Source organism: Falco biarmicus, chromosome 6, assembly GCF_023638135.1.
Source record: "Falco biarmicus isolate bFalBia1 chromosome 6, bFalBia1.pri, whole genome shotgun sequence".
Taxonomy (NCBI): Eukaryota; Metazoa; Chordata; class Aves; order Falconiformes; family Falconidae; genus Falco; species Falco biarmicus.
The window spans coordinates 9,097,148-9,123,980 of record NC_079293.1 but is presented as its reverse complement, the minus strand read 5'-3'; the positions used below and the strand labels follow the sequence as shown (position 1 = coordinate 9,123,980).

At 40.8% G+C, this 26,833-nt stretch overlaps 1 protein-coding gene across 14 annotated transcripts; it reads right to left on the bottom strand.

Annotated features, from left to right (window-relative positions):
- Positions 1 to 810: 810 nt before the first annotated feature.
- HMGN3 (high mobility group nucleosomal binding domain 3) lies at positions 811 to 26,646 on the bottom strand. 14 transcript variants are annotated; one of them, XM_056343991.1, is made up of 7 exons: positions 25,871 to 25,982; positions 11,801 to 11,851; positions 5,760 to 5,789; positions 5,577 to 5,600; positions 5,052 to 5,099; positions 2,683 to 2,752; positions 811 to 2,129 (listed from the first exon to the last, which is right to left on the bottom strand). In XM_056343991.1, the coding sequence occupies exons 1-7, from the start codon at positions 25,916 to 25,918 to the stop codon at positions 2,116 to 2,118; spliced, it is 285 nt and encodes a 94-aa protein (XP_056199966.1). In that variant the 5' UTR covers positions 25,919 to 25,982; the 3' UTR covers positions 811 to 2,115. The 14 variants fall into 14 exon arrangements, with proteins under 14 accessions (XP_056199966.1, XP_056199962.1, XP_056199961.1 ...); XM_056343987.1 differs by having other exon boundaries at positions 1,640 to 2,129; positions 2,642 to 2,752; positions 25,871 to 25,971; XM_056343986.1 differs by having other exon boundaries at positions 1,640 to 2,129; positions 2,642 to 2,755; positions 25,871 to 25,954.
- Positions 26,647 to 26,833: the final 187 nt, after the last annotated feature.

The window sequence follows — 26,833 nt, the reverse complement described above, 5'->3', positions numbered from 1 at the left end:
ATCTCCTAATCTGGTCAAGCCAACAGAAGAGTTTTGTGCCAAAATTACTAGTTTTGGGATACTGTGCGATTAGTGTAAGGACCGAACTTCTGCTCACCTTTTAGGCATTTAGTAAAAGGAGCTCTCTGAATATAAGCCTGTTCAGAGACATGTCAGTGTCTTGTGATGCTCATGCCCAAGTTAAATCTAAGTTAAAAGGGTCATCTCAAGAACTCCAACTGTCTATATGGGATTAGGGAACTAATCTCTCAGTTATCCACACAAAATGATAAGAGTACTCAAAATCCCAACTTACAGGAACGATAAACCCGTAAATTGACAAACGCTTAAAAATAGAGACGATCCTGTGAAAAAGTTCAGACTGTTAAGTTCTGCAAGACCATAGCGTCTAAATTAAACTTCCAACAAGGCCCATCAGAAAGCAAATCAGAAGTACTGTGCAGGAGGACTACCAAGTACATATCACTGAGTAACAACAGATTACAAGTTTTACTGTTTAACAATAGCAACAAGTTTTGTTACATCCCTCTGCCTTCCATCACCAAAAGCAGAGAATGAGTTTAAATTTTCTTCCAAAACTCGGCTCGTGATGCAGAGAGAGAGAACAGCCGCCTCTTATTTGGCTGTAGCAAGCCTATCACGAGAGCACGAGTGGCATTTATGTCAATGCAGGTCTTAACTACTTTTCTAGTTAGCATATAGGGTTTTGGTAATCAATCTTCAATTTTTAAATATAGAGAGGCTTGGCTTCTTTTCTAATTTAAAAAGGCAACTAAGGATTTCTTCCCAAAGAATAAATAGAAGGCTAGGTCAGGCAATAGTAATTTTTTTATTGACTTAAACAAGCAAAAGATATCCTGAGACACGATGGCCGCCACTTGAGCAATACAAATCAATGGTACTGAAGAACAGGAAACATCTTTTCTCTCACCCCTCCCATCCCAGAAGTAACTACAGAAATACCAGGGCCCCTAGAGAAAAGAGGAGAAAAAAATTATAAAAGGTGCTCAGAATGAGCTCCAGAGTTGAATCATGGACGCTAAAAAAAATCATTAGGTAATCTACCATATCACCACAATCACCCCAAAAATAACTTTTATCGTTCCATTTCTACTGGGTACCAAATATAGCGCTGTTTAACAGCAATTTCAATGTATTAACAACTGTCCTCGGCTGAAGCAGAACAGCAATTACTATTTATATTAAATCTGAGGCTGCAGATAGAAAGAAAGGTTTCCACGGAGTACAACGCAAGTTAATGAAAAGGGAGCGTATCCTTGAGAAACAAGGCTACTTTTAAGTTACTGTACGTCTCTATCAATCAAGCAATTAATTCTTTATTGATAGCTCATTACAGATACAATATCCTCATATATTATGGCAACTCTACTCACCCTGTGACAGTCTATCTGAAGATTGTTATCTATGAAGAATGTATCTATAAGTTCCTCAAGTTGTGGGCCACTGAAAATCCCAGCCTGCTACTCCTGTGTGTGTATTTTTTGATCAGACATCAGCAAAAAAGCAAACAGACTGCATGCAAAATAACAGTTGTTAAATCATTTACTCTTCCCTGTAATAGTTGAAAATATGAGTAAGGCATTCCTTGAGAGTCAGAGAAAACATTAGGAGGCTGTAGTTTTGCAGGCAAGGAGACCTTTTATTTTAATCCATTAAAAGAACCCAAAATAGTCAGCAGGTGGCCACATCTATCCATGTTTCATTAAAATCACATAAACCCTAAGTACAAAAGCACCACTGATTATTGCTCTAGAAAAACTGCATGGAAAATGCAAATACGCACAGTAAAAACATCACTATATGCACAAGACTTAATTTCTTAAAGCAAGTGTATGGAATGCTGATCCAATTTTACACATACCTTGCAATATTAACTTGGTATTTATATTACTTGGCAACAATGGGAATTTCTAAAAGCACTGTTATGAGAAGGGAAATGTTCATATACAGTTTAATATGTCAACTATCATAGTCCTAAAAAAATTAGCATTTACAAAATACTTGATAAAAATATCTTTTAAAACTTGTCCAAGAGGTACATAAAATCAACCCAAAATTTTCATGATATTTCATTCATTCTTGTCACCTACAGATTCAGTTTTCTGAGCCTGTGGAGAAGAAAGAAATAAATTAATTACTATAGTAAATTGCCATTACATACCTAAATACCCGTACTACCCCCTTAATCCTTTGATTTCTTATTTGCAACAGCTCAGTTCCAAACCTACATCCTTATTATATTTACGCAACCAAAACAGGTACATTCACACACTTTCCTTAAATTATTGGTCCCAGCTTTCCAAAAGCAATACAAGCCTTACCTGTCAGCTTCCATTGTTCATACTGAAAAGCACCACATTACTATCTGTTTCTATTCACTGCACACATGCTGAATGCTCTACCGTACCCTTAACTTTCACTGTTTCAATCTGCCCTTTTACTGACAGTGTGCTGGGTGGGGCACCTCTGGATGTTGAAACACTAACAGTTGAGCGAGAGATGCGAATCTGCAATAACATTATGGGCAATAAAAAGAAACATTATGAACATGCTATCAATGTCTGAAAGGCTGAATAATTAAACACTGATTTAATCAGCAGGAGGTATGTGTGGAAAGTACCTCTTCAGCTTTATTTTCACCATTTTCAGATGGTGTAGTACCTTCCTTTGCAGCTTCTTGCTTTTCATCCTTCTTCCCTTTAGCACCTTTGTTGGCCTTTGTTCCAGGTTCCTTCTGACAGAAGATTAAGAACACAGGCATAGACACTGTATGAGTAGCCAGCACCCTACATCTTTATCAAAAAACCTTCATGTGAACTAAAAAACACACCTTGTCATGTGCTGCACTGAAACAGAAGACGAGCTAAAGGCTACCTGGAAAATGTATACCCACAAAAGTTATACAGGGAATCTCAATTTCTAGAAAATGCTGATGTCTGCTTCTTTATTGTTTCTGCTATTTTACAGGGATACAAAAACCTCAGACTATTCTGGTAGAGCTGAGCTGTATTATACAGAGGTACACACAAGATATCTGTATGAACAAATCCAATTACACTATATTGAAAGCTTATTCAGCCCAGCACAAACAACACACTGTTTGTGTAACAGCACTACACTTTCGATTAACATTAAATATTAAATTAGATTTAAAAAATTAAGCATTTTTGCTGGCTGTCCTTTCGTTAGTTTGATAACATCTGTGATGTTCATTCCATGTCAATGAAAGAATCAACCAACACACTAGGGAGGCAAACGCTGATAAAATTCCATCTGCAACAACACAAAGCAGCGAATTTATCAAAAGGAACTATTCTAACAGCTACAGTTCCATCTGGAGACTTGCTCTTAAACAATTCATGTGTTGAAGTCTACCCTTTTTTTTTTTTTATAATCCTTGCTCTACCTACATATTTCTATTTGTGATCTAAGGCTAGTAGAGACATAGGTTAAGAATTTTAAGTGCCATAGGATAAAAAATGTAAATGGTATTTAATTGAATATTCTACATTCGTATTTAAAGTAGTTCTGATAAATACTGTGATCTTCCATGTGATCATTTGCTCCAAATTCTCCATACAAAATGGCAATAGCGGCTGTGAACAGGGACATGGCAGTCAGACCCCCTTCACTACCTTTGGGCAGCAATCCCCCTGCAGGCGCAGGGCAGTGAGGAAGGAGTGCCAGCAACCCTAGTTCCAGGGCAGCCTGAACTACTCCCTGCACCCTTCAGCTTCAATGCTACACAGCAGCTGCAGTGCTTAACTGAGAAGCTTATTGGTGGTGCGAGTATAGTCCCAACTCCTCACCTCACAGGAAGCAGCTAAGGACTTAGTAAATCCACAATCTGCAAGCTTTTAGCACGAAAAATTATCTCAAAACTGTACCAACTTTGGTTGTTTACTAGCAGGTTCAGAGTACTTGCTTGCTGTTTGCTGTTTATAAGACCAAGATTAATATACTCCTTAAAATGTGATTCAGTTAGTTTGGAAAAAAGCAGACTCCTGTATCACAAAGTTACTTAGAATAATGTTGTAAAGCCTTCTAGGTTGCTGGAAATAAGCTTCAAACACCTCTCATGCAGCTTAGACTGACTCCATAACAATGAGCTCATTTCACATGTACGTGAAGCTATAGAAGCTACCATATTCCCTTCTTTATTAATACTCTTTTTAGGAGAGGAGCAAGATGGACTCAGCAAGACTTCATTGGTAATTTCATTCAATAAATCATAAAGTGTTCAAAGTCATAGATTTTTACTTTCACACACGCAGTCCTTGTGTCCTGATACTTGCCCAACTGAGGTATCAATAAAAGGACTTGAAAAATGTAAGCACGAGGAGTGCTAGATTCAGTTTCCAGCATGAGTTTTTTTTCCGATAAAGCAAATGGTCTTATTTAACATTCCCCTTGGGCACAAATACATCTACAGTTTCTGAAGTACATTATTTATATGCAGAAATCCTGAAAAGGTATTTCAGACACTAATAAGATTTTAATTTGACTGTAACTGGCCTAGAAAACCCAAACCATTCAATTTAAATATATTTAATTTCACCTTTAATTATAATTGTGCATTGTCAGCAACAGCCAGTATTCAAGAACAGATAAGAGTTTCTCACTATGAAATGAAGACACGGAAACAGGATGGCACAGAGTAATCTCAAATCCTACTGTAGAAATTGCTAGGTCTCAGCTAGAGCTTACTCAACCAAACCTGTACATTTCAGGAAAGGTGCAGGAAAGGTAAAGGTTCTTCTTAAACTAGGAATCTACTACAAACTTAACATGGTCTGCATATCAAACAGGCAAGACATTTTGTTTGGGCCAGTAATGAGGCCAAGACAGGGTGGAACAGAGAGAAAAGAATGATCTAATTTGTTTTTTTTCCAGGGGGGTGGGGTGGCATGGAGCTGCAGGGAGGACAGGGGAGCCAACGCGCTGTGAACTGAACTGTTTGCAAGGCAAAGGAGGAGTATACTTGCTTACTATTGGCTACAATGATGGCAACTAAAAAGAAGAGTATTTACCTTCGTGGTTTTCCTTGGTTTGGGTTCAGGTTTTGGTGGAGCAGGTTTCTATAAAACATTTTTAGTTGCATAATGTGTTAGACATAATACCAGAAGCCAGGCAGCCACCTCCACACCCCAGCTTTCCCAGACCCCACACTTTCCCTTACTTCCAGCTTGTAAGCATGCACCTAGAAAAAGACTGAAAAACCTTAATGCACAAATGCACCCCACCATTGTACACACCCATTTTCATTAGCTCAATCATCTAGCAGTCAAAGCAATTTGGGGGTCATTCTAAGAGTTAAACACGGAGATCAGCAGTAACTTAAAAAAAAAAAAAAAAAAAAAAGCCAGACTTTCTAACAGAGAAAAGGAACTAAAAACCAAATACTAGTAGTGGCATCAAATGAAGTCCTTGAAGGACAGCTCGTTCTCCTTCCCAGAGTACTTGCATTTCCACAACTAACATCAGCCTGCAAAATGATACAAAGTCAATACTACACAAAACAGCTTTGAACTGAGGTGGGGAAATACATCTTTTACCAGAACAACCTGAAACCCGAAAACCTGAAACCAAGAAAACATAGATAACTTTAGCTCTAGAGTTCTTAAATATCCCTCAGCAAGAATAAAAATTGAATCAAGTGAAATATAACAAAACTGTTCGGTGTGAGAAACTGTATGTGTCTAGAAAAGTATATACCAGGAGGTGTTACACATACTTACAGCTGACAATCTTGCTGATCGTCTTGTGGGCTACAGAAGAAGAAAAAAAAAAAGGAGAAAAAATTTTATAGGCTTACAGCAAACAGTATCCAAAGCAACATAACATCAGTCATTTCATGGCAAGAGCATAAAATATGCCCCTACCAAAATACATCTCTACTGCCAAATACAATTCACATCTTCCTCACCTTGGACAATCAAACTTTTAAAGGGACAAAGTGATGTGAAAATTAGTAATACAAACTCTTCAGGAATTGTAACATCTAAATCTTCATATGGTTAAATGTTTTGTTGGGGTTTTTTTCCCCCCACTATTTTACAAGTACTTCTGAGTCCCTTGCTGCTGTATGAAATGTTCACAAATACAACAAGCTTGACTACCTGTGTACAGGACACTGAACCTTTCTCATAAATACTTAGAAAGATGTTTCTATAATCTAGCAGATGCTATAGCAGGTAAAACACCATCTGTTTAACAGCAGAATAAAGCTAACATCCTTCCCTAGAGAATATCAGTGCTAGAATTCCAAAACGTGAAACTAAGTCCTTCTACTTCCTCAGTTCCCCACACGCTTAATCCAAGAGTCACAGGTGCACAAAGACTGCTGCAGGACGAGAGGGAAAAATTATTTCTTCTATTTAAACACAATTGTCAAAAAGGAAAGAAGAAAGTCTGATATTCTGCTTTCCTCTACCTTTACTGCTTCAGCACACCTTCCTTATTAAATTTCATTTCACTCTGGTTTTTGTCATAAATTTATTACTGAAGCTAAGTCTTAGAAATAGTTATAAGCTCATTAGTATGTTCGGAATATTTTCGTATTCATCAAAACAGATGAACCCATGACTCAGTAACACAGCATGGTTATCAAACAGAGTTAAAGTTTGGTCTAGGTCTTAAAACTGGAATCACACTTGTAGCCAAAATAAAGGAACAACTCAACTGCAACAAATATCTAATGCAACACAGCTTAAAAAGTGAATCAAAAATGCCTTCTTAATGAGATAGTAAGCATTTAACTTGAGCTGAAAAAACATGGCTCCACACATCTTGCAACAGGAAAAAGCTGTTGATAGTATCTGAAGAATGCAGCGATTTGTATTCATTGGAGCAATTTAAGTATTCTTAGTGGAAAGCAGCAGTGTTCAGAGCTGCACCCAGCAAAATAGAAGTCTTGTCAAAAATCACCTAAAGACATTTTCAGCTGTCAAATATTTATGCATCATAAAAAAAAAAAAGTAAACCTCTTTTCCTGGCGATTTAGAATATCAACTGCTTGTTAAGCAGCCTCGCACTATTCTGCAACAGGTTAAATAAAGCATTTCACTTGGTCAAACAACTCCTACCTCAAGATACCTTCTTTTACAAATCTATTTCCTTAACTGATTCTTTCTATCCCTCAGCATTTGGGAATGGGAATGTTTTGTTAGCATCTACTTTTTGAAGGATAGTATGTTGGTTTAAATAAATTATAATTCTCTCCCACATACCCCAACTGTTCCTGTTACATGACTGGTTTCATAGAAGGCTTATATTCCCATAAGAAAGTCAGCACAAACCCTCAGCTCTTTAAAATGCCTGATGCTTAAGTCATTTCAATTCTCATTCAGAGTTTGTATGTATTTTGTGTTATCTGATTATTAGGAGGCAACTGCAGTCAAGTCAATAAAGGCCACATTTTAATGTCCTTTTGGAACCTCTGTCCCTCTCCAAACAGCTGTACGAACCCAAAAGCTAGCAGCTCACCACCAGCCTATTTGACACCAGCCCACTAGCAAACATACATGGAAAGAGTCTACGAAACAGAGCAGACACAGAACAACACTGCACTTTTCTACCATACCAGCTTCTGGCAATTTGAAGTTACAAACTTTCCAACCTGGATATTATATCCATATCACGTGTTTAATAGTCCCCAAGGGTCATTTTCGCCATAAATCTGTCCAATAGCCTAGTGAACCCATTTACACTTTCAGTTTCCGTAACATCCTGTGGCAATGAGTTCCATAATGTAGTGTGGAAAAGAAAAAGCAAACCCTTTCCCCCGCTGTCTTTCCTTTAAACTTCTTGCCTCTTACAAGATTCCTCGTTTTCAGGTTTCACAAGTAATAATTATCTAACAGCCTTTCACTGTGTTATGAATGTTTTTATCACACTTGTTATATTAAAAGTCAAGAATCCTAGAAAATCTGGGTGGTTTGGGGCTTTTTTGGTTTTGTTTTTTTTTTTAAGCTGCTTTGCATCCTCTGTTTGTCCCACTATACTTGGTATCCTTTTAATTCTGTCGTGGCCACTTTGAGGAAGAGCCAGGAAAACTTCATTCAGTAGTCCCACATCTGGGAGAACTAAAAATTAATCTTGTGATACACTGATGTTTCACACAGTCCTCTAGTATTTCTTCCTATATATATTCTAGTTACCTTTTGGTTAGAACTGACATATTCTAGTAACTAATCACTGTGATTTCACAATCTCTCCCCTGATTAACAGTTTGGTGACCATCACTGCATCTTCCCCTCCAACATGTGTATTAATTTGCATTTCTCCATACTGAATTTCTATTGATATTGTATCACCTAGTTATCAGTTACTTACCAGCTTTCTCAGTCTCTCTCACTTCTGACTACCCTGACATTTTTTTGTAAACTTCAGCAAACTGTCGTTTCTCTAGTACCAAATCATTAATGAACACATTCAGCAACACAAGCCCAAACACAAATCCTTCCAATACTCCGCTGTTAAATCTCCTCCACTGAGATTTAATAAGAAAATTAACTACTTCTTCCCCTTCTTCGATGTTTATCTGTTACGAAATCTTAGGAAGATCTCCCATTTGATCCATGGTAGCTTAGTTTCTTTACAAACCTGTTTGGGGAGCCTTACAAAAAATGTGTTCTTTACATGCAAGTACACCTGTTGTCTTGTACAAATTGCTGGAAGTATGGCTTCTGTCTGCAAAATCCATGTTGACTCTCCCATTAGACATTTATCCATATATACTTTTAAAAAAAAATTTTAGAAAAACCAACCCTACTTTTGCAAGTTAGACTCACAGGCTTTATTTTCCAGAATCTTTTATCTAAAGTCCTGGGAGCATTTCATCACCTTCAGTTACTCTGGCACTGAGGCCAATGCAGTAAATTACAGTTTGGCAACTGCTGGTGAATACTGTCTTCTAGTTCTCGCTCACAGTCAATTAAAGAATTTCCTCCAGACTCTACACCCCATGAGAAAAGGCTACACTCTGAGAACCTTCCTCAGAATTCTCTATAGCAGGAGTTTCATTACTGGTTTTCAGTCTTACATTTGCCATGCTGAAGGTTTTGTTCCTTTCCTCATTATTTTCCACCCATATAAAAAACACCTTTCAAAAATAAAACATTTACCTTATTTTGCTGTTATGCCATTCCATTTTGGTGTTATGGCGGGTTTTATTTGGGGTTTTTTTGTTTCATTTTGGGGTGTTGTTTGGTGTTTTGGTGGGGTTTTTGGGGGGTGAGGGGTTGCAGGGAAGTGGGAGCTTTTGAAAAATAATATGCATTTCTGCTAGCCTCTAGCATGGTGTACCACAAAGCCTCTCTGCCACCTGAAACCTTTAAAACGTTTAGATGCTGCCTTCAATAGGCTCCTTTTTTAAAATAAAATCCCTTTCTTGGTATCAGATCTTACCATAGCAGAGTTTATTTGGACTTGCACTCCTGCAAGGATGATGAACCTGATTATAGCCACAATACAGACCAGTTCTCTGACAACTGTCTTTTTAACTAGCTCCTACATACTACTGAGCACCAAATAAAGAGCTGATTATCCTTTTACTGGTCCTTTGATTTACTCCTCCAGGAAGCAAGCATTTATAGTTTTAACTTTTTTGTCTTTGTAATGCCGTCCTGTGCCTTTTACCAAATCTCTGAAGGGTAACTGAAATCTCCGTTAACACCATTTCTATCCTCAGATCCTCTCTGATCTCCCTTAACATCCATTGCCACTTTTATTATTGTGGTCAGATGATACCTGGCACAATTTCTACACTATGTATTTCCCATTTACACATGGCTTGGCAATCCATAAAGGATTCTGCTGTACTTATTGATACAATTAATCTAGAGAAATATTAAAAGATACATAACAGAAAGCCATTCAACCACTAATGCAACTTAGCTGTCAATGCTGCATAATTTGTGCCTCAGTGTCACAGTGTCCCAAAAAGTTTCTGAGTCACCCGTTATAAAAATGTCCTCATTTAAAGCCAGATAGTCTAAGTTGCCCAAATTTAGATTTGCAGGTTTGGTATTTTGGCTTGACCGCCTGTTTTCATAGGCATGAATTTAACAGGCCTTTATTTCTGAAGACTGCTCTTTTTACCTTCTCAGATGCAAATTTTTATGGCTTCTGTGCTAGCTCCCACCCTCCACCCCCATAGGGAGCTCTGACTTCACCCTGTGTACTCTCAAGAAATACTTGCCGGTCTCCCCTCTGATCCTCTGATGATGTCGCGGTTTAACCCCAGCCAGCTTGTACCACACAGTTGCTTGCTCACTTCTCCCTGCCTTCAAAACTCCCAGCCAAACCCGCGACAGGTGTTTAGTTTAGAGTAATTCAGAAGATTTCTGGAATGCCATCCACATAAGCCTGTTTCAGTTCAGACTGAAGCTACCCTTCCTATGTAAGTTCTACTTATTCCAAGAGTTCCCACAGTTTCTAATCTAACCCTACAACTATTTTCCTCATTCACACACTAAGAGCTACAGGTGTATCCAATGAGATAATTTTAATTTGCTGTTTTGGTTGGTGTTTTTTTCCCTGTACCATCAACAGCCACTATTATCTCACCTTTACTGAAGCCTACTCTAAGAGCTCTCATATTTGAGTCAGGGGGCTCGCTCCTGAGAGCCTATGTATTTCTGTAAGCTTCTTGGTCTTTCTTCTTTATTCAAGGAATCAGGTCTCAAAATTTTTAGGGAAAGGAACTTTTACTTTTCTGGCTCTTGAAGAAATAATATTTGAGATAAAAACATTCACTCAGAGCAAAGGTGATTACATTTTTACTATGATTTAGTCAGCCTTTTCATACGTCATGAAAAAAACTAATTTGTCTTCTAGGAAATTCCATAGGAAGATAGTGAAGTACCAAAATCTATTCCTCTCAGACCCCCTCTTTACCAGTTTTTTTCAAGAGCTTATTGTAAACTTTACCAGTTTGAAATATTTTGACATTTCCAGTGTACCATCTTTTTCTCAAACACTGAGCAATCAGCTTCTCAATTCAGAAAGAGTAAAAATTCATTAGACTATTTTTCCTGTTCAAATATGCTCAAAGATTTACAAGAGCAGCAATTAATTGTTAATTCATTTGAATATTCACCCATTCTTTTCAAGGTCCTGATTTAACTCTGTCTGCCACAAAAGATGACAATCTAAAAAAATGAATCCTCATAATTCGCTACCTGTTTTTAAAATTCACATTAAGGGCTGTGACAAACAAACTAGCACACTTTACTGCAGAGGTCAAGGTATCACCAGCTGTCTCTTTTTGCCTTCTCTGACAGAAGTTACTGTGCCCTTAAAACAAATGCAGACAATGGAAACACACAAATGTGTCAGCTGCTCCATTTTAGAGCCTGGTATCTTAATTCAAGACACCCTTCCATCAGTCACTTAAGCTAAGAATAGTTTTGAAGTAGACTGGCTGAGGTGTGCACATTAACCCTCTTCTGCCAACCTGCTAGAGACAGAGCAACAGTTTTAGGCAGTAACAACCTACACTGTTGCTACAAGACTCACCAGAGCTTGTCTATCAAAGCCCTAAGTTTTTCTGAAATTTATTTTGCATACTAGTAAGTTGTATGAATCCTTAGCACACCAAAAACAAATTATGCCCGATAAGCTACAGATGTGGTTTACTGTCATTACTCCCACTGAAAACACCTCGCTAGACGTGCCAGAACAATGCATAGTCTTTTGATATGCAGGACTGCAGATTGCCAGCAATTATTTATAATTACATGCCAAAATAAATTTTAAAATAAAATAAAATACTTGCCTCTTGTTTAGTTACTTTTGCTGCATCCTTGCCTTCAGCACCCTCTGGAGACTGAAAGAAAATATCAAGTCAGTGTTTTTATTACAGACTTAAAAGCATCCAGGCAACAGCAAAGCAAGGATTATGGTGAAGATTCTTCTTTCCATACATTGCTGCAATTTAAAGAAGCCTGGCAAATTTATGTTAATATTTACAAGCAGCATTATACCAAAGCCATTCTAGATTTTCTAAGGAAGAACACAAGGACTGATCATCACCAGGTACATACATATCGCAGCATCCCTCCCGTGGTCCCTCTAGCCAATTAAGTAAAGCATCCGCAGACACCGGTGGGAGCTCCATCTAAGCAGCAGCTGGTAGCACAACAGTATGAACTGGAAATTTGAGGTTTGTTCTACCAGGGCTTTTGAAATCCCTGAGAAATTTAACACGTTTCTTCCCAAACATGAACTTAACAAGTAATGAGATGTGATAAGGATGAACCAAAAAGCATGCCATTACTGAAATGAGTGATTTCTTTACCTCATTTACTCCTTTTGTGCCTCAGGCTCACTCAGCTGGAAGCTTTAATGGTATCTTTCCCTCACCTCTATCTCCTCCATCAAAACAGCAAAAATCAGTAAAACACCAAGACATTGACAAGGAAGCTAGGGACAAACAAGTTTCTTCACAACAACTAAGTATCAACCTGATTACTCTAACACTGGTCTTCCAGAGGTACTAGAGAAAGGTTAGTTAAACCAGTGGGAGGGGGGAGTGGAACATGGGCAGGTGAGTAAAATAAAAAAGTCAAGCTTCTGTCTTTTGTTTACAACTCAGGATGTATTACTTCAAATTTTGAAAATTCTTGGGCTTTCACCTAGGAGCAAGGGATTCATGGAAAAACAGTGAGCAGCAGCAGTTAGAGGAGAACTACAAGAACAACATGTGTTTCAAAAAGGCATTTAAACAGGCAGCAGCGAAGGCAAATCACTAAAGAGGCAGACTAGTTATCGTTTCCCTTTCTATTTCAGTCCTAACACAATCCTCCCCCCAGATTTTGACACTGAATATCTCCAAGTTATACAGTTATGGACTGGAGCAGAGAGAAAGACCACCTAGTTAGCAGCAGTTGATCACTACCGTCTCCTGGCATGGGGCTCTAACGTACTTACAGAAAGACACCTCCCAGCAGAGAATAAAACGTGGCTTGTTACTGTGCAATCTTCTGACAGAAAGGAAGCATGCCACAGAAGCAGGTGGTTTAAAAAGCAGGTGAGGACTGATCATCTAGGTAGCTAGAAAAGAGCAGGAAGTTAAGCAGCACCGCCCAGCACAGATAGAGCAACTCGGAATACCAAGTCAGGCATCCAAAATGGAGTCTGACTACTCCCTATGTCACTGCAGCCCCACCAGCTGCCTGCAGGATTGATTCAGGTTTGCACTCCTAAAAGCCTTTCAGTTTGGTTACTGAAGAGTTGCTACAGCATCATGGTGTGATGCTGGGAGCATCACAAAAACAAGTAGTTCCATCGTCACTGTCAGTAATGAAGTCTTGTTTCCTATGGCTTCCCTCTTCAGCTCACAACACAGTATATGCTCTGGGTATATCTGGGTATAGCTCTTCTGTAGTCCATGAATTCGTAACATCTGTTTCTCATATATGAATTTTCTCAAGTGTAACAAACTTGCACTGCACCCTTTCCCTGGGAGGCAACTCAAAATAGCATCCTTCTTGTCCTGGGCAACTATTTATATGGAAGTTCTCTCAGATTTTGTAATCTTTTCCTCACAGTGGCCATGAGGCTCAAGATTTACAGGGCAAGGTCAGAAAGTTGGCATGATTCATTGCTTTCAAAAGCCAGGCTAAAAATCTCACGATAAACTAAATGAAGTTGACTGACTGACACTCCACAATCGGGCTGTTTTACCCTGCTTCACTTTCAGGAACCACAAAGCTTTGAAAAAGGACTAAATCATATCATAAGATGGCACTGCCACATGCCAACAGCCTCACAGTAACTGCCCAGGAGCAAACTCTCACCCTTCAATACTGCACAATTAACGCACAGTAGTTTACCCCACTCTCTTTAGCGCTAATGAAACACAAGTCACCTGCATTTCTGATAGACAGGGCAGCCTGATTTTACATGCCAACGTTATTGCTTGACAACAGATTTTAAAAACTGCTCACAAGGCTAACCGCAGGGGGGGAAAATTACATTATAGTACTCTTAATGCAACCACAACTACTATATACTACTATAATATATTACACAACATACTTCAATCAAGTTAGCTAATTAGGCCAGCATTCCCTCTCAAGTTAGAAAATCCAACAGCAATTCTGAAGGCCACAGAACTTTCTCCATGGAGGGACACGCATGGTAATAATCTCAGAGGTGTGAATAAGCAGCAAAGGGTTCTGACATGCTCTCATTTCCATTTCAGACCTGCTCCCTCCTCTGCAATCACTGCAAGTCCAGGCATTTGGAGTCTGCCCTCAGCAGCCTCCCAGGGCCTTGGCTCCCCGGTACGCTGGCAGAGCTGCGTGGGAGGCCACGTCATGAATAAGGTAATTGATCCAGCTGAAAAATAGCCTGCTGCTTAAACAAATTTATAATTATAAATATAAATACAAATTATATAGTCTTCCCTGCTCCAGCAGAATCACTTCACCGCACAGCTGCACAAACAATTCAGCCAGTACAACAGACAATACTAAAGTGGCATGGGCCAGTTGCAAGCAGCCTGGGACTCTAAGCTGACAGACACACCAGAAAAATGTGTATGTCAGATATGGCCACAGTTAAAAGAGGAACAGAAACTTATTTCCCCCTCTGTGAGTCCTGCTCAGGCGTTCCACTGAGTCCAGGCTGATGTGAATCTTCATGCATCAAGTTTTTGCAGCACTTTTTTTCCTAGGGACCAGAGAGATGCGTACATGAATGGATCTGAGCCAAGCACAGTTCCCAAGAACTCGGCATGCCACAAACAGTGACTGTCTGTACTAGTATCTGGAAGTTACAGGACTTCTACGTAGATACCACCAAAACCTTAAAGTCCTTGTCCCTAACTCTTCCACAGGAACCCTTCCCCCATCTTTTGTTCTGGTGACAAACTACTGAAGGACCTCTGGTTTCAGAGCAACCAAATGTACTAAGTAACCCATCCCCTTGGCACATTCTTCCACATGATGTAATGCTATGGCTCACCATATTGCACATGACACCCCAGCCACATTAAAATGCACCCTGGATACTGTGCCTTGTATCGTAAGCTAGTCAGGAGCAGGACTGTCCATACTGCAAGTTTTGTGCAGCAAAATCAAAGATCACTGCAAGGACTGAATCACTTGACAAGGGCAGTACTCCAATTTCAGTAATTCTTCAACAGTACTCCATCATATGCCTATATTATACTCATAAAGTAGTCCCTATAGGCCTGCTGTGCCTGATTCTGTATGGATGCCTACAAGTGACAAGACAGATAAAATAAAAAAAACAAAGAAGGAAACAGATAATAGTGGTTGTGGGTTTTTTCCCCGATCACACAGAGGTACACAGAAGGAAAGAAGCTGACTAGCTAACTAAGTATGCTTTTGACATTTAAACGAATAACAAGTTTTAGGTTCAGATGACCCCACGCTGCATCTCATCGCAAGTAGCCCTACATACTGGCAATAAGATTAAGCTGTAAATTAAGCTGTAGCTAGGCTTTGTAAGATCCATCAGAGCTGCATAACTTTCATACTACAAGATTAACCTGAAAGGTTCCATGCAAGGTTCCCTGTGTCTACTGGCAATCAGCTATTTTAAAATTTGCATTTTCCCCACCCCTTTTTAATGACAACCTAGAAAATTATTTTGAGAGGACTGGAAAAGACAAAGTAATATTAACAGATAATAGAAAACAAAAAAAAAATCAAAGTAATATTAAAATTGTATACACAGTTCTTGCATTGCACCAGTTGTGAAGTATATGTAAGAACTGGTGTTCCCACACACCAGGACAGTATTGCAGTTACTATTAAGTTGGAAACAGAAAACTAGGTAACTAATGTTTTAAGGAAACATTTAATAGAACATACAGGCAAATTTCCTCTTTTTATTGTTCTTAAAGCTGAGTTACCTGGTAGAGATGTACCACAAAAGAAAATTAAAAGCTTCAACTTTTCTAATCAAAACCCTGCAACATAAGCAGGATGTAATGAATGCAGTAACACAAAGTAGTGAAGTTATTGATATCAATTTGAAACATCCAGAGGCACGTGTTAACCAGAAGCAGCAGCGACCAGCTTCTGCGTAAGTATTTTATTTGTACTTAAATGAATGGATTGTAATATTACACAGGAGTACATTAAAAAGCATGAAGAATGAGAAAACACGTATGTGAGAAATAGCAGTCAGTACAGAAGGTTGCTTGTAAAATCAAATGGATTGTTCATTCTCTGAAGGATCTTATTACCAGCTGAAACTCAACACCTTGGCTCTGATGCGACAGAAGTTAATCCTTTCATACCCACGTGAAAAAAAAAACAAACAAAAACAAACCAACCAACAACCAACCAAAAAAGCAGATGCCAAATTCATTTTAACCACCATGTTAAGAAAGGCAGGAAGCCTTAACTGCCCCAGCACTTGCGCATTCTCTATAGCATTTCCTCCCTTCTTTGCAAGCTGTTTTGCTCAGCCACATCTTGATACGCTGCCTGCAATGGGATTTGCCTGTAGATACTTTCCTGGCTCACTGTTCTAGCTGCAGTTTCCCTGATGTAATGCTTTGGTCATTCCTCCAACAACTTTCTTTTTTCATCAACCAAAATATGATAAAAGCTTGCAATAAAACCAGAGCACAAGAAAAGATGTATCACGTCCTAAGCCTTTTTCAGGGTTTACTGCACTATTCCTAAAATTTTTCCTCTCCTCATTTCCCTTTGAGTAGGACTCTGCATTAGACTAAATTTAATTCAAGAAATTGTTTCCCCACACATGCTAGATCTTCTAATTATTTGTCTTCAGAGCAGCTCTGAATTTTGTGACAGTTCATAAATGTAATTAGAATACTGTTTATTTCTTGTTTTACATTAATGAAGACTATGTGTTGAGTAATTTAACACCAACCAACTCCTGCAACAACCTTCTAACCATTGTTTCCTCATTTAGCTCCTCCAGCATCTTTTGTTAATCTTTGTTTATAGCTGCTACTTTGATCTGTTTTCAGCAGATAGAACAGTGCTCAGTGCCAAGCCAATGTGAATGAACTTTACAAGTAAAATTAATTCTCCCTAATACAAACTTTAAGAAATCATGTATTCCTACTATTACCCTCCATTTCTTTTTTTCTACCAAAAGCCTGATCCTGGATGGGGGAAAAACATATACATGCCACTAATTTAAAAAACAAGTGATTCTGCCAGGACCATCAATGAAGTGCAGAATAAATCTGGAGAGTGGCTGTATTTTTTTAATACTTATCCAAAATTATATCTGTCTTGCTCTCTTCCAAAAAATCCAAGGGCGTGGGGTGGGGTTTTTTGTATATACTCTGTGTGTGTGTGTATATATATATATATATACACATGTACATATATTTTTCACAAAAAAAACCCAAAACAAAATACCCAACCAAAAAACCCACACCTGCTTAAATATTTTAATCTTTTCTGTTAAGAATTACTACAATGAAATATTATACAATCTCATTTTTAGAACTTAAATCCCTTCACCTTACATCTATTAAGAGCAGAATATTTAATGTTCTAATTCTTTGGGGGAGAATGTCAAGATCATAAAGTTCTGAAAAGACAAATAGTACTGAAAAGTTTATATCTAAAGACAAGCATTACAATCCCCTGGTATTAATATGCAATTGGGTGGGTGGGGGAATAATCAGGGAAAACACTTCCTAATCAAAGTCTCCATTTCTGCTTAGAGATTCAAGCCAAACAGAGCAATTGGTTAACATCCACTGCATTTTCAAGGAATATATAAGAAAAGAATACAAACACCCTGGTTATAAAAAAAACAAACACACACAGAAGGTTCAGAAAATGCATTTTATTAAATTCCTTAACACGTAACTTCTGTGAGCTTTATGCTCTTCCAGACAAGACAGAAGAGACAGAAACCAAGTTAGGCCTGGGGTATTTCTAGATAACCAAAACCAGACAGAATAAACGCTTTTCCAAAAGAGGAAATTCCTTCATTGTAGATTGAGGTTTTGCTATTCCCACTGAAAAGAGGTCAAAGATTGACCAATATAATTTAAAACACGTTTATATTTGATGGAACATGTTAAAAGTCTCACAACTGGTTTGGCTTTTATTTTTCCTTTCAAGTTTGTCTTCCCTGTAGTCAGTTTTTTTAACATGACATCTTCTACCTATACCAGAGTGAAGAAGGAAGAGCAGTTTCTAGCGGCTCTGATTTAAAAAAAACAGCATTGTAATTTAAAATTAGGCAGACGGTTCCTTTTTCAGACAGTGAAGTAATCAGCTGCATTTTGAAAAATCCAGATCAGCCATAGGAGCAGTAAGCACAACACATCTGAAATTTTTCAGTTTCCCCTGAACACCAAACATGAGAATTCAACTAGGAAGTAAGGCAATTCTTGCCTCAATATTTGCTTAACAATTTTACTGCCACCATAAAATAAAAAGGCAGATTCAAAAAATACAATGGATGAAATCCAATCCCCAATAACATTATTTCTCTGACCTTTCAAAGCTGATGCAAGTTCTGCAAGTGAGATGAAGCTGATCCAACTCCTCCAAGTCTACATTCAGAGGCAGTTTTTAAAACCTCAAAGATTAAGTTCCAAAATATGTATCTAAATAGAACTGATCAGATCTGCAAGCAAAATTAGCACAAAGTACTTCTGAAAGAAATATGGAAAAAAATTATCTACTTAGAGATTAAATTTAGACAACTACTTTCTGTAACGACTAATTCCTGAAAATAGCCACCTCTGACAAAGAAAAGTACTTTGAATGACTGAAAAAAGGTGTATAATTCCTCCCTTCCCTGAGGATGTAACTGTGATAAAGCCACAATAATCTAGAAAAAAATCTTTTTTATTGTTGTTTCAACTAACTGGTGCTACAGAACACCAGACCTCTGAGATGATGATAGCAGGTCCACGAGTAAGAGGTAGGTACCAAAAGCACTACTGGTACAAATGCCTTAGATACACCAACCTCTTACATCCTGGTAATAATTCCAGTTGGACTTAACAGGAGTATTGCTCTACAACAATAACCAGAACACAGAGCTTCATAGTCAACATAAATGCAGTTTCAAGAGAAGAAAAAAAGTAAAATGTCTCCAAGAGGGTGCAGGTGGGATAAGGAAGAAATGATGCAGCAGAGATAAAGGATGTTTTCCTACTGGGAACAGAGCACCGACACTTCTCAACTCTGCTTGAGAGGAACAAAACGCTACCGAGGTAAAAATGTCATTAGACACTTGATTTCCAACTATGGAAGCACTCTGCTACTACTAACTGTGCTAGCATTAGGACAACAGAGAAAGCTAGGTGGGAAGAGCAAACACACCCAACAGCCCCAACAAAGCCGGGGTTGATGGGTACATATGCGAATTCTTTTGTGCAGACAGATCCCAACATTCCTAGGGACACAGCATTTCATATTTGCAGCTTTCACTGTTACTGAGCACACCCACTCTTCACTACGGGAAGACAGGAGCTGTATCTCCAAGTTACGGGAATAATTAATTGAAAATTGGTAATTTCCAAAGACACCAAGGGGAAAAAAAGCAAAACAAAAAAACCCAAGTTGAATGCCTCCCCCTCCCCGTCATGGTGCAAAGACACAATTTGACCACTGACTTGTTCTGATTATTCTAACGAAGTAAAGAATCTCCTCTATACACTCTAAGTTAGGGACAATCAAACAAAGGCTGACTAAGGCTGCCATCTGATGAATGCCTGGCTGCCAAAAGGAGTTCTGCCCTTCCCCACCGTACCATTCTTGCCAATAAGCCAGCTTAACTCTTTGTGCCAAGGTATGGGAAACTAGATCATCAGACAGGTCTGGCCAAAAACTACCTCAAACATGTCTGATATCCAACAGGTTAAATGACAGTAACGTCAGGAATGAGTATCCGGAATTGCTTCTTTTGGCCTGTCATGTCAGCTTGAAGTATCTGTTGAATGACTGTCCAAACTGAAGTCCCACACTGCCAATTTGGCCAACAATAAAACTGGTATAAGAGCATCTTACTTCTGCATACAGCCAGTTGCTCATTTGCAACTCATACACCCTTCTAACAGGTTACCACACATTCATTCTGCCACTGTGCAGCATCTCTAAATTGTATTGGTAAAATTATCCAGTATGTATATATTAAAAAAGTTTCAAAAGCACGATAAAACCTGCTAAGTAAAAAAGCATTAAGAGGATTATGGCCTGAAATGTAAGTCCAGCACATGACAACACCTTTTTGGCTACTGGACCATGGGATAAACCACTGTGCTAGCATACTGCAGGTAAACCCAGAAAACAGATGGTGGCCATCACGATCCTGTGATGTGCTAATTACCAAAAGAAACCTCTGGATCTGGTTTACTTACAGTCTGCACAGAAGACAATATTACAATCAAGTCAAGCAAAATTCAGTTTCACACAATTTCTCTGAAACAATACAACTTGGAACATGCCAACTGCTCAGGTATAAAACAGCAGAGAAAGTGAAGTTTTTCAGATAAGAAAAAAAGGAGCCTTAAACCAAAAAGCATGTACCTGGTACATTCCATTTACACACAGGACTTTTTTATTTTTTTAAACTTAACAACACTGATCCTCTTGAATACAAAATATTGTTACTCCCATTGGAGTGCTGAACTACTGTAAATAAAAAGATTACCAGCACTTGGTTAGTTTTGAACTCAGAGGTGATGACTTACAAAGGAGGTTGTATTACTGCCTACACCTCATCAGATATCATGCTTTAATGTGCCCAAGAAGCATTAAGAATTATTTTTAATTAACAATTCAGTTAAAACCTAAGAATTTTCAGATTACCCATTCATTAAGTGCAACTGTATTTCAGTGTGGTCTAAGAAGACCATCAATTGCTAATGGGTCAGATTTTTACAGACTTGTATAAAATGACCAGAAACATTTTAGATCTATAAATCCTTGGTCAACAAGCTTTTAATCTCCATAACTCTAAAAAACAGTCGTAGCTAAAATTATGTAATTCACTCTAAGCTATTTTAAAGTGTATCTTCAATATAAAACATGAACAAATATTTGTTGTGTGTATTTAATACCCGTGTAAACATAATTTACAGCAACACAGCACAGCAGCATTATTCAGGCATGTTTTTTCTTTTGTGTCACTCAGTGCTGCTACACTATATAATATCTAAGTGTACCACACACAGATAAAAAATTGTGATCTTTTCTGCTTAATTTTTCTATGATAGATGTAGAACCTTTGAGTCTGTCAGGTCACAAATATGTGCAATAGGCCAATTAAGCAGTTTTCAATTGCTTTAAATACGTCAAGGTTTAAAGTTCTCAACAGTTACAAATTCAGTACAAGTGGTACAGTTTCTAAAATTGCTAAGCGACAAAACATCCTTTTCCCTTGTATTAAGAGATTCCTGCAATCTTTTAAGATACTCTTGCACCTCTTTTGTTTGCCTTGCTTGAATGTTAAGAGCATCTCCACATAGCAATCATTTTACCCGTCCCTGCAAAGGATGCTGAAAGTGGAAGTCCACCTGGGAACTCTGCTTGCACGTTAGGCAGGAGTTCGTCAAAATCAGGGGTACCTCAGTGACACAGATGCAAAGGACATCTTCTGCTGTTGCCTAGCCTGTCTTCCAGTAGTTACTGAATAGTCTAGGATTGAACTATCGGGAAAAGCTGCAAGAAAAACTACCTGTTCAGAGCCCTGACTATTGGTTTTAGTCCTCATCTAGCCTGAAAGGCAGAAGTCTGAAGAGAGGAGTGGGACAGAATGGGAGCGGGGAGAGGGCAGCAGCCAAGTCATCTTCATCTGGTACTGACCCTTCTAATCTATAATCACCTTCAGAGTATGAAATAAAATACAGAACCTCCACCATTTCTACATCCCACTGCTAACAGAGTGTGCCCTGTTATTTGTGTTCTAGGATAAAGTGAGGAGTGCCTCTGCTACAGACCAAGAGCTTCCAACCCCAGTGATGACACAAGCTATGGGGAAGGTGCAGGTCCTCACAACGATGTTGGAGCTTCTCTCCTGCCAAGTAGCTTCAAAATGAAGATAACCTAGCAGAACCACAGTTACATATGGTATGTTGAATTGACACGGACTGATACACAGGGGAAGTACCAAAAGATGGAAAGGGACATGAAGTGGAACTGAACAGCACTAGAGGTACTTCATACAGCTGCATTATGAACACAGACCTGCCCCTCTGCACAAGATCTGCACCTCATTCCACAGACCAAAGAGCAACAGTGGGATCACTCAGAACCACAGCAAGCTGAGCTGTCATCTGCAAGACCCCCAGCTTCATTAGTTGATTGGTGTTTGATCACATACAAGTCGCTCCAACAAAATTTTGGAGAACTGGTTACTATTGCAAGTTCCTCAGTCTCTACGTATGTGCCAAAAAGCAAGCAGACAAATTTCAAGAAGTAACAACAAATATGCCACTCAAGAGTGCAGGAGGTGCTTATTAGGGGGAATTAAAAAAAAAAAAAAAGAAAAATATATCAGGACAGATGTCTTAGCCTGAGAATCCAAGATGAAGGCACCATTCCTACAACTCAGTCATTTATTTCTGTGCCCCATTTCCCTACCAGGGGATGAGGAACAACATTCCTCTTTGAATATTCATGACACTTCAGAAATGCCAAGTAAAAAACAGAATTCCACAAAGAGAACTGAGTTTAGGTCCTGACAAAAAAACGTAAGTAGAATTCAACAGCTCTAGGTCAGTACATGTAAGAACATGCATTTAACCCCTACGATTAGAAAATACATTGATATCTGGTTGGCAAAATAACTAGTAAGGTAAAAGTTCTACAAAAAACCTACCATGTGATCAGGTAACTAAATGCACTATGATAGGACAACACTGGAATATGGCACCTTCTGACTTCCGCTAAGAGAGCAGCATTCCAAGCAATATTCAGAGAGTTTGTTTTCCTGTAGTAAATATAACCAACTAGTCCCTCTGACTTTGAAGAAAGTGAATTTGCATAACGGAACAGGAACCTGCCACACATGTTCTCTATTACGTTTTCTTCACAGCATCAACTGTACTTCAGAAATTAACATTCCTGACTACAAGGTGGCAAATACCCTACTGAAATGGCTAATTAGACCATGATATTTTTATTTGCTCTGAAGCAACAGCAATATTCAAAGATGTTACACTTGGGGGGGGGGGGGGGGTGCAGGGGGGAACATAACCCCAACAAAAAAAGAAGAAAAAGATGCATTTAGTTCTCACATGTGATTCAACTCAAAGTATTTACAAAACAAAACGCGAGGTGCGGGTCACCTTGCATAGAGTCAGATTAAAGAATGAGTTGGGTCATTCTGGAGCACAAACCCAACTAAATGACAGGCCTCCCATCCATTAGTGGGCAAGTCACCACTTGACCTATAAATATCCCTCAGAGATGGCTCACATTCTACTTAAAGGGGCACTGTTCATCTTTATGACAATCACATTAAAGCTGATATACGTATGCTTATACACATGGGTGTATGTGACTACACCATGATTCGCCTTGTCATCAGGTACGTACAGAACGGTTCTTCATCCTTTTACAACTAACATTGAGACATTTTTATTGGAGCTGCTTCAAGGTCAAAGAGTTTTCCAATACGACCCAAGAGCTAATTCCACCAAGACAAACAACAAAACAAAACATCCCAATCCATTTCCAGGCATTCATTGCTATCAATACCACAACAAGCATTCTGGTTTATTCCACATTGGCATGCCATTCTTCTTGTGAAAGGCCATGTTCACACTGCAACACATTATTACAACAGACAAAGGGTGCAGAAATCTGACAGGAATCCAGAGGTCAACTCTTTTGTGGTTTTTGCACAGTATTTTACACCATCTCAACACAGTAAGTTTTTCCTTTTCCCCACAACCCTCAAGCAGCGAGCACCGATATCCCACACCTTCGGCCACAGCCCTCTAAAGAAGGGAAGAGAGCCTATTTTTTTTTCCCATAGTGTTCATAACGAACATCAAGGCCAGGGACTCATCAACTGACTTCGGTTTACTTTGAAATAAAAAATATCAGGGATTAAAAGAAAAGCAAACAAAAAGGACCAGTCGGTTTAGATAACCAAGGCATACAGAAAAACAGGTACAGGTGAATACATGCTCTTTTCTATAATATTATCTATATACTTACCCCTATAACTGTGAAAAATTCTCATTTTGACTTTTTACGTTTATTTTCTTATAAAACTTTCAGTGTTAGCAGCCTTTTTGTAAGTTAGAAATGTTAATAGAAGAATTGACTATTAGCTTCACGTGATGATTTTGTCTCCACGTGTAAGCCAACTGCATAATTATTCAGCTACTGCTGTACCACTAACTTCTCACTCTGTGGATGTTATTCTGGAATAAAATTGACTGTTGTAGACTACTTATGGCAAATCCACTTTTCTCAAAAAGCAAAGCCATTAATCACACACTTTTCCTGGAACCTGTGCTTCCCAAAACCCACACTTCATATATAATCTTAAGATTTAAATGTTTACCCATACAATGCTAAGTAAACTAAACTGTGCCATTAAAATTCATGTCCATTGCTTTGATCCCATACGCAATGTTTTTATTACTTTTTTTATAATCTTCTAGAACGAAGACATGTTCTTGCGGACTTACTACTCAAGAGACAGTTTCTCTTAAACATTTTACAGCAGACCACAAAAACCTACAGGAGTGACTTTAACTCTACCACTCTGCAGAAGGACAGCCTGAAACACCCATATGTAATAACACAGAAGGGCAAAGGAAGCCGTGTAGGAAGTCTGCGAGGTTTCAAAAGTTGTGGAGAGTCCTACGGGTACAGGATAATTTTCAACTTTTTTCTGATGATAAGCAATGGCACTAAAAAAGCAGAGGCATGAGGCATACACAAGGGTGCAATGACAGATGAGCAAAAGGAAAAACTGCCCAACATTCACTAACTTCAAGCCGTGTTATCCCAATAAAGGCAATCGACCCCACAGCTGTATCCATTTTTGGAACTGGTATCAGGATCTTAACTATGAATTAAATAATTCGGTAGCATACTTGACAATTTGACGTTCTGATACGTCCCATAATGGATAGGGAAAGGACAACAACTGAACACGCAACTACCTGGAAGTCATCACCAACCCGCAACTTTATTAGAACAGATGTGAGCCCCAGCGCAGATATGGTGTATCAGGAGGTCACAGGTGACAGCTGGGAAATCCCCCAAAACAGAAACCGCTTTGCTCTGGTTGACCTAGTTAAAATTAAAGGACTGCAGCTATGATTTTTTTGTCATAGCACGTATCAGCGTCGAGTCCCTCGTTACACTCAACGAGCGCCCGCGGAAGGCTGCCAGCAGGTTCTCGCCGAGGACCCCCCGCAGGGCCTCGCCGGCCGCCCCCCCGCCGGGCCCGGGCGGGCGCCCCCTCCGCCCCGCACCTCCCAGGGGAGGGGGCCGGCTGCCACCGGCCGCCCCACGCCGCCTTCTGCCAGCGCCGCAAGCGCCGCCCGCGGCCAGCACGCAGCCGGGGCTCCGGGTTCAAGCGGGAAACCGACGGGCAGGAAAAAAACCAGCGCTGCAGCACCGAGCCCGGCCGCCCAAGGGCCGCCCAAGTTTCTGTCCCTTGGGGGACGCGGTCTCGCAACCGGCCCCCGCCGGCGGCTCCCCCTCGAAGCGGCTGCCCGCCCCGAGAGCAAAAACCGGGCGGCGGCGGCGGCGGCCCCTCGCCCCCGCCATGGCTCCGGCGGGGGGCGGCGGGGGCTGCGCGCGCTCCCTCAGGAGGCGCCTCCCCGCCCCGGCGCCCGCCCCCCGCCCCCGGGGGCCCTGCCCGGATGGGCGCCGGAGTTGGTACATACGGGTCTGCCGCGGGAGGCGAGGAGAAGGGTGTAGTTTGTTTTAAACATGGCTTGCCTCTCCCCTCCTCCCTGTTACCTCGGAGCCATCACCCGGGCACGGCGGGAGGTGGCGGCGGCGGGATCCGGCTGCCCCGGGCGGGGGCTGCCCCCTCCCCACCGCTCCCCCCGCGGCGGCGGCGGCGCCGGAGTTTGCAAGCAGGAAACTCCTCCCGCCGGGGGCCAGGGGCGAAGCCGCAGCTGCTGCAGCGCTTCTCCCCGGCGGCGGCGGCAGGAGTAGGAGGGAAGCGGAGTTGTGATAGCGACTTCACCCCCGGGAACGGGGGCGACGCCGCCCCGCGCGGCACCGGGAAAGTAAACAGGGGGCGGCGGCGGGGAGGGGTGGAGGGGGCTTGCAACAGGCAGCAAAATACCCGGGCTCGGGAGCGATCCGGCGGCTGCGGAATGGCACGGCGGCGGGAGAGCGGCAGGCGCTCCCGGCCCCCCAGCGCGCGTTTCACCCGCCGGCCGCCGCTCGGGCCCCCACCCCTGCCCGGGGGCGGCGCGGAGGCAGGACGCGCCGCACGCCCAGGGCGCCTTACCTTTCTCTTCGGCATAATGTCCCTGCTCCGGGCCGCGAAAGTAAAGCGACGAAGGAAGCTCCGGCAGAAGCGCGGATCCGCCCGGTGGTGGCGGCGGCGGCGGCGACACCGGCGTCGCTGGTGCCCGCAGCTCTGCCCGCGCCCGGTGCCCGCCGCGCCGCCCCCGGCGCCCCGGCAGCCCCCACCGCCAGCGCCCGCCTCGCCGACGGGGTGGGCAGAGCGGGGCAGCCCCGGCTCCTGATTGGCTGCCCGGCTGCGTCGCGCCCCCCTCTCCGACGGGAGCGGGCTAATCAGGGGCAGCCCGCGTGGGTCAGAGGCCGGGCGTGCGGGGCGAGGCGGGCGCGCGCGGGGACCGTTGGGGCCGGCGGCGGCCCCGGGCCTTGCG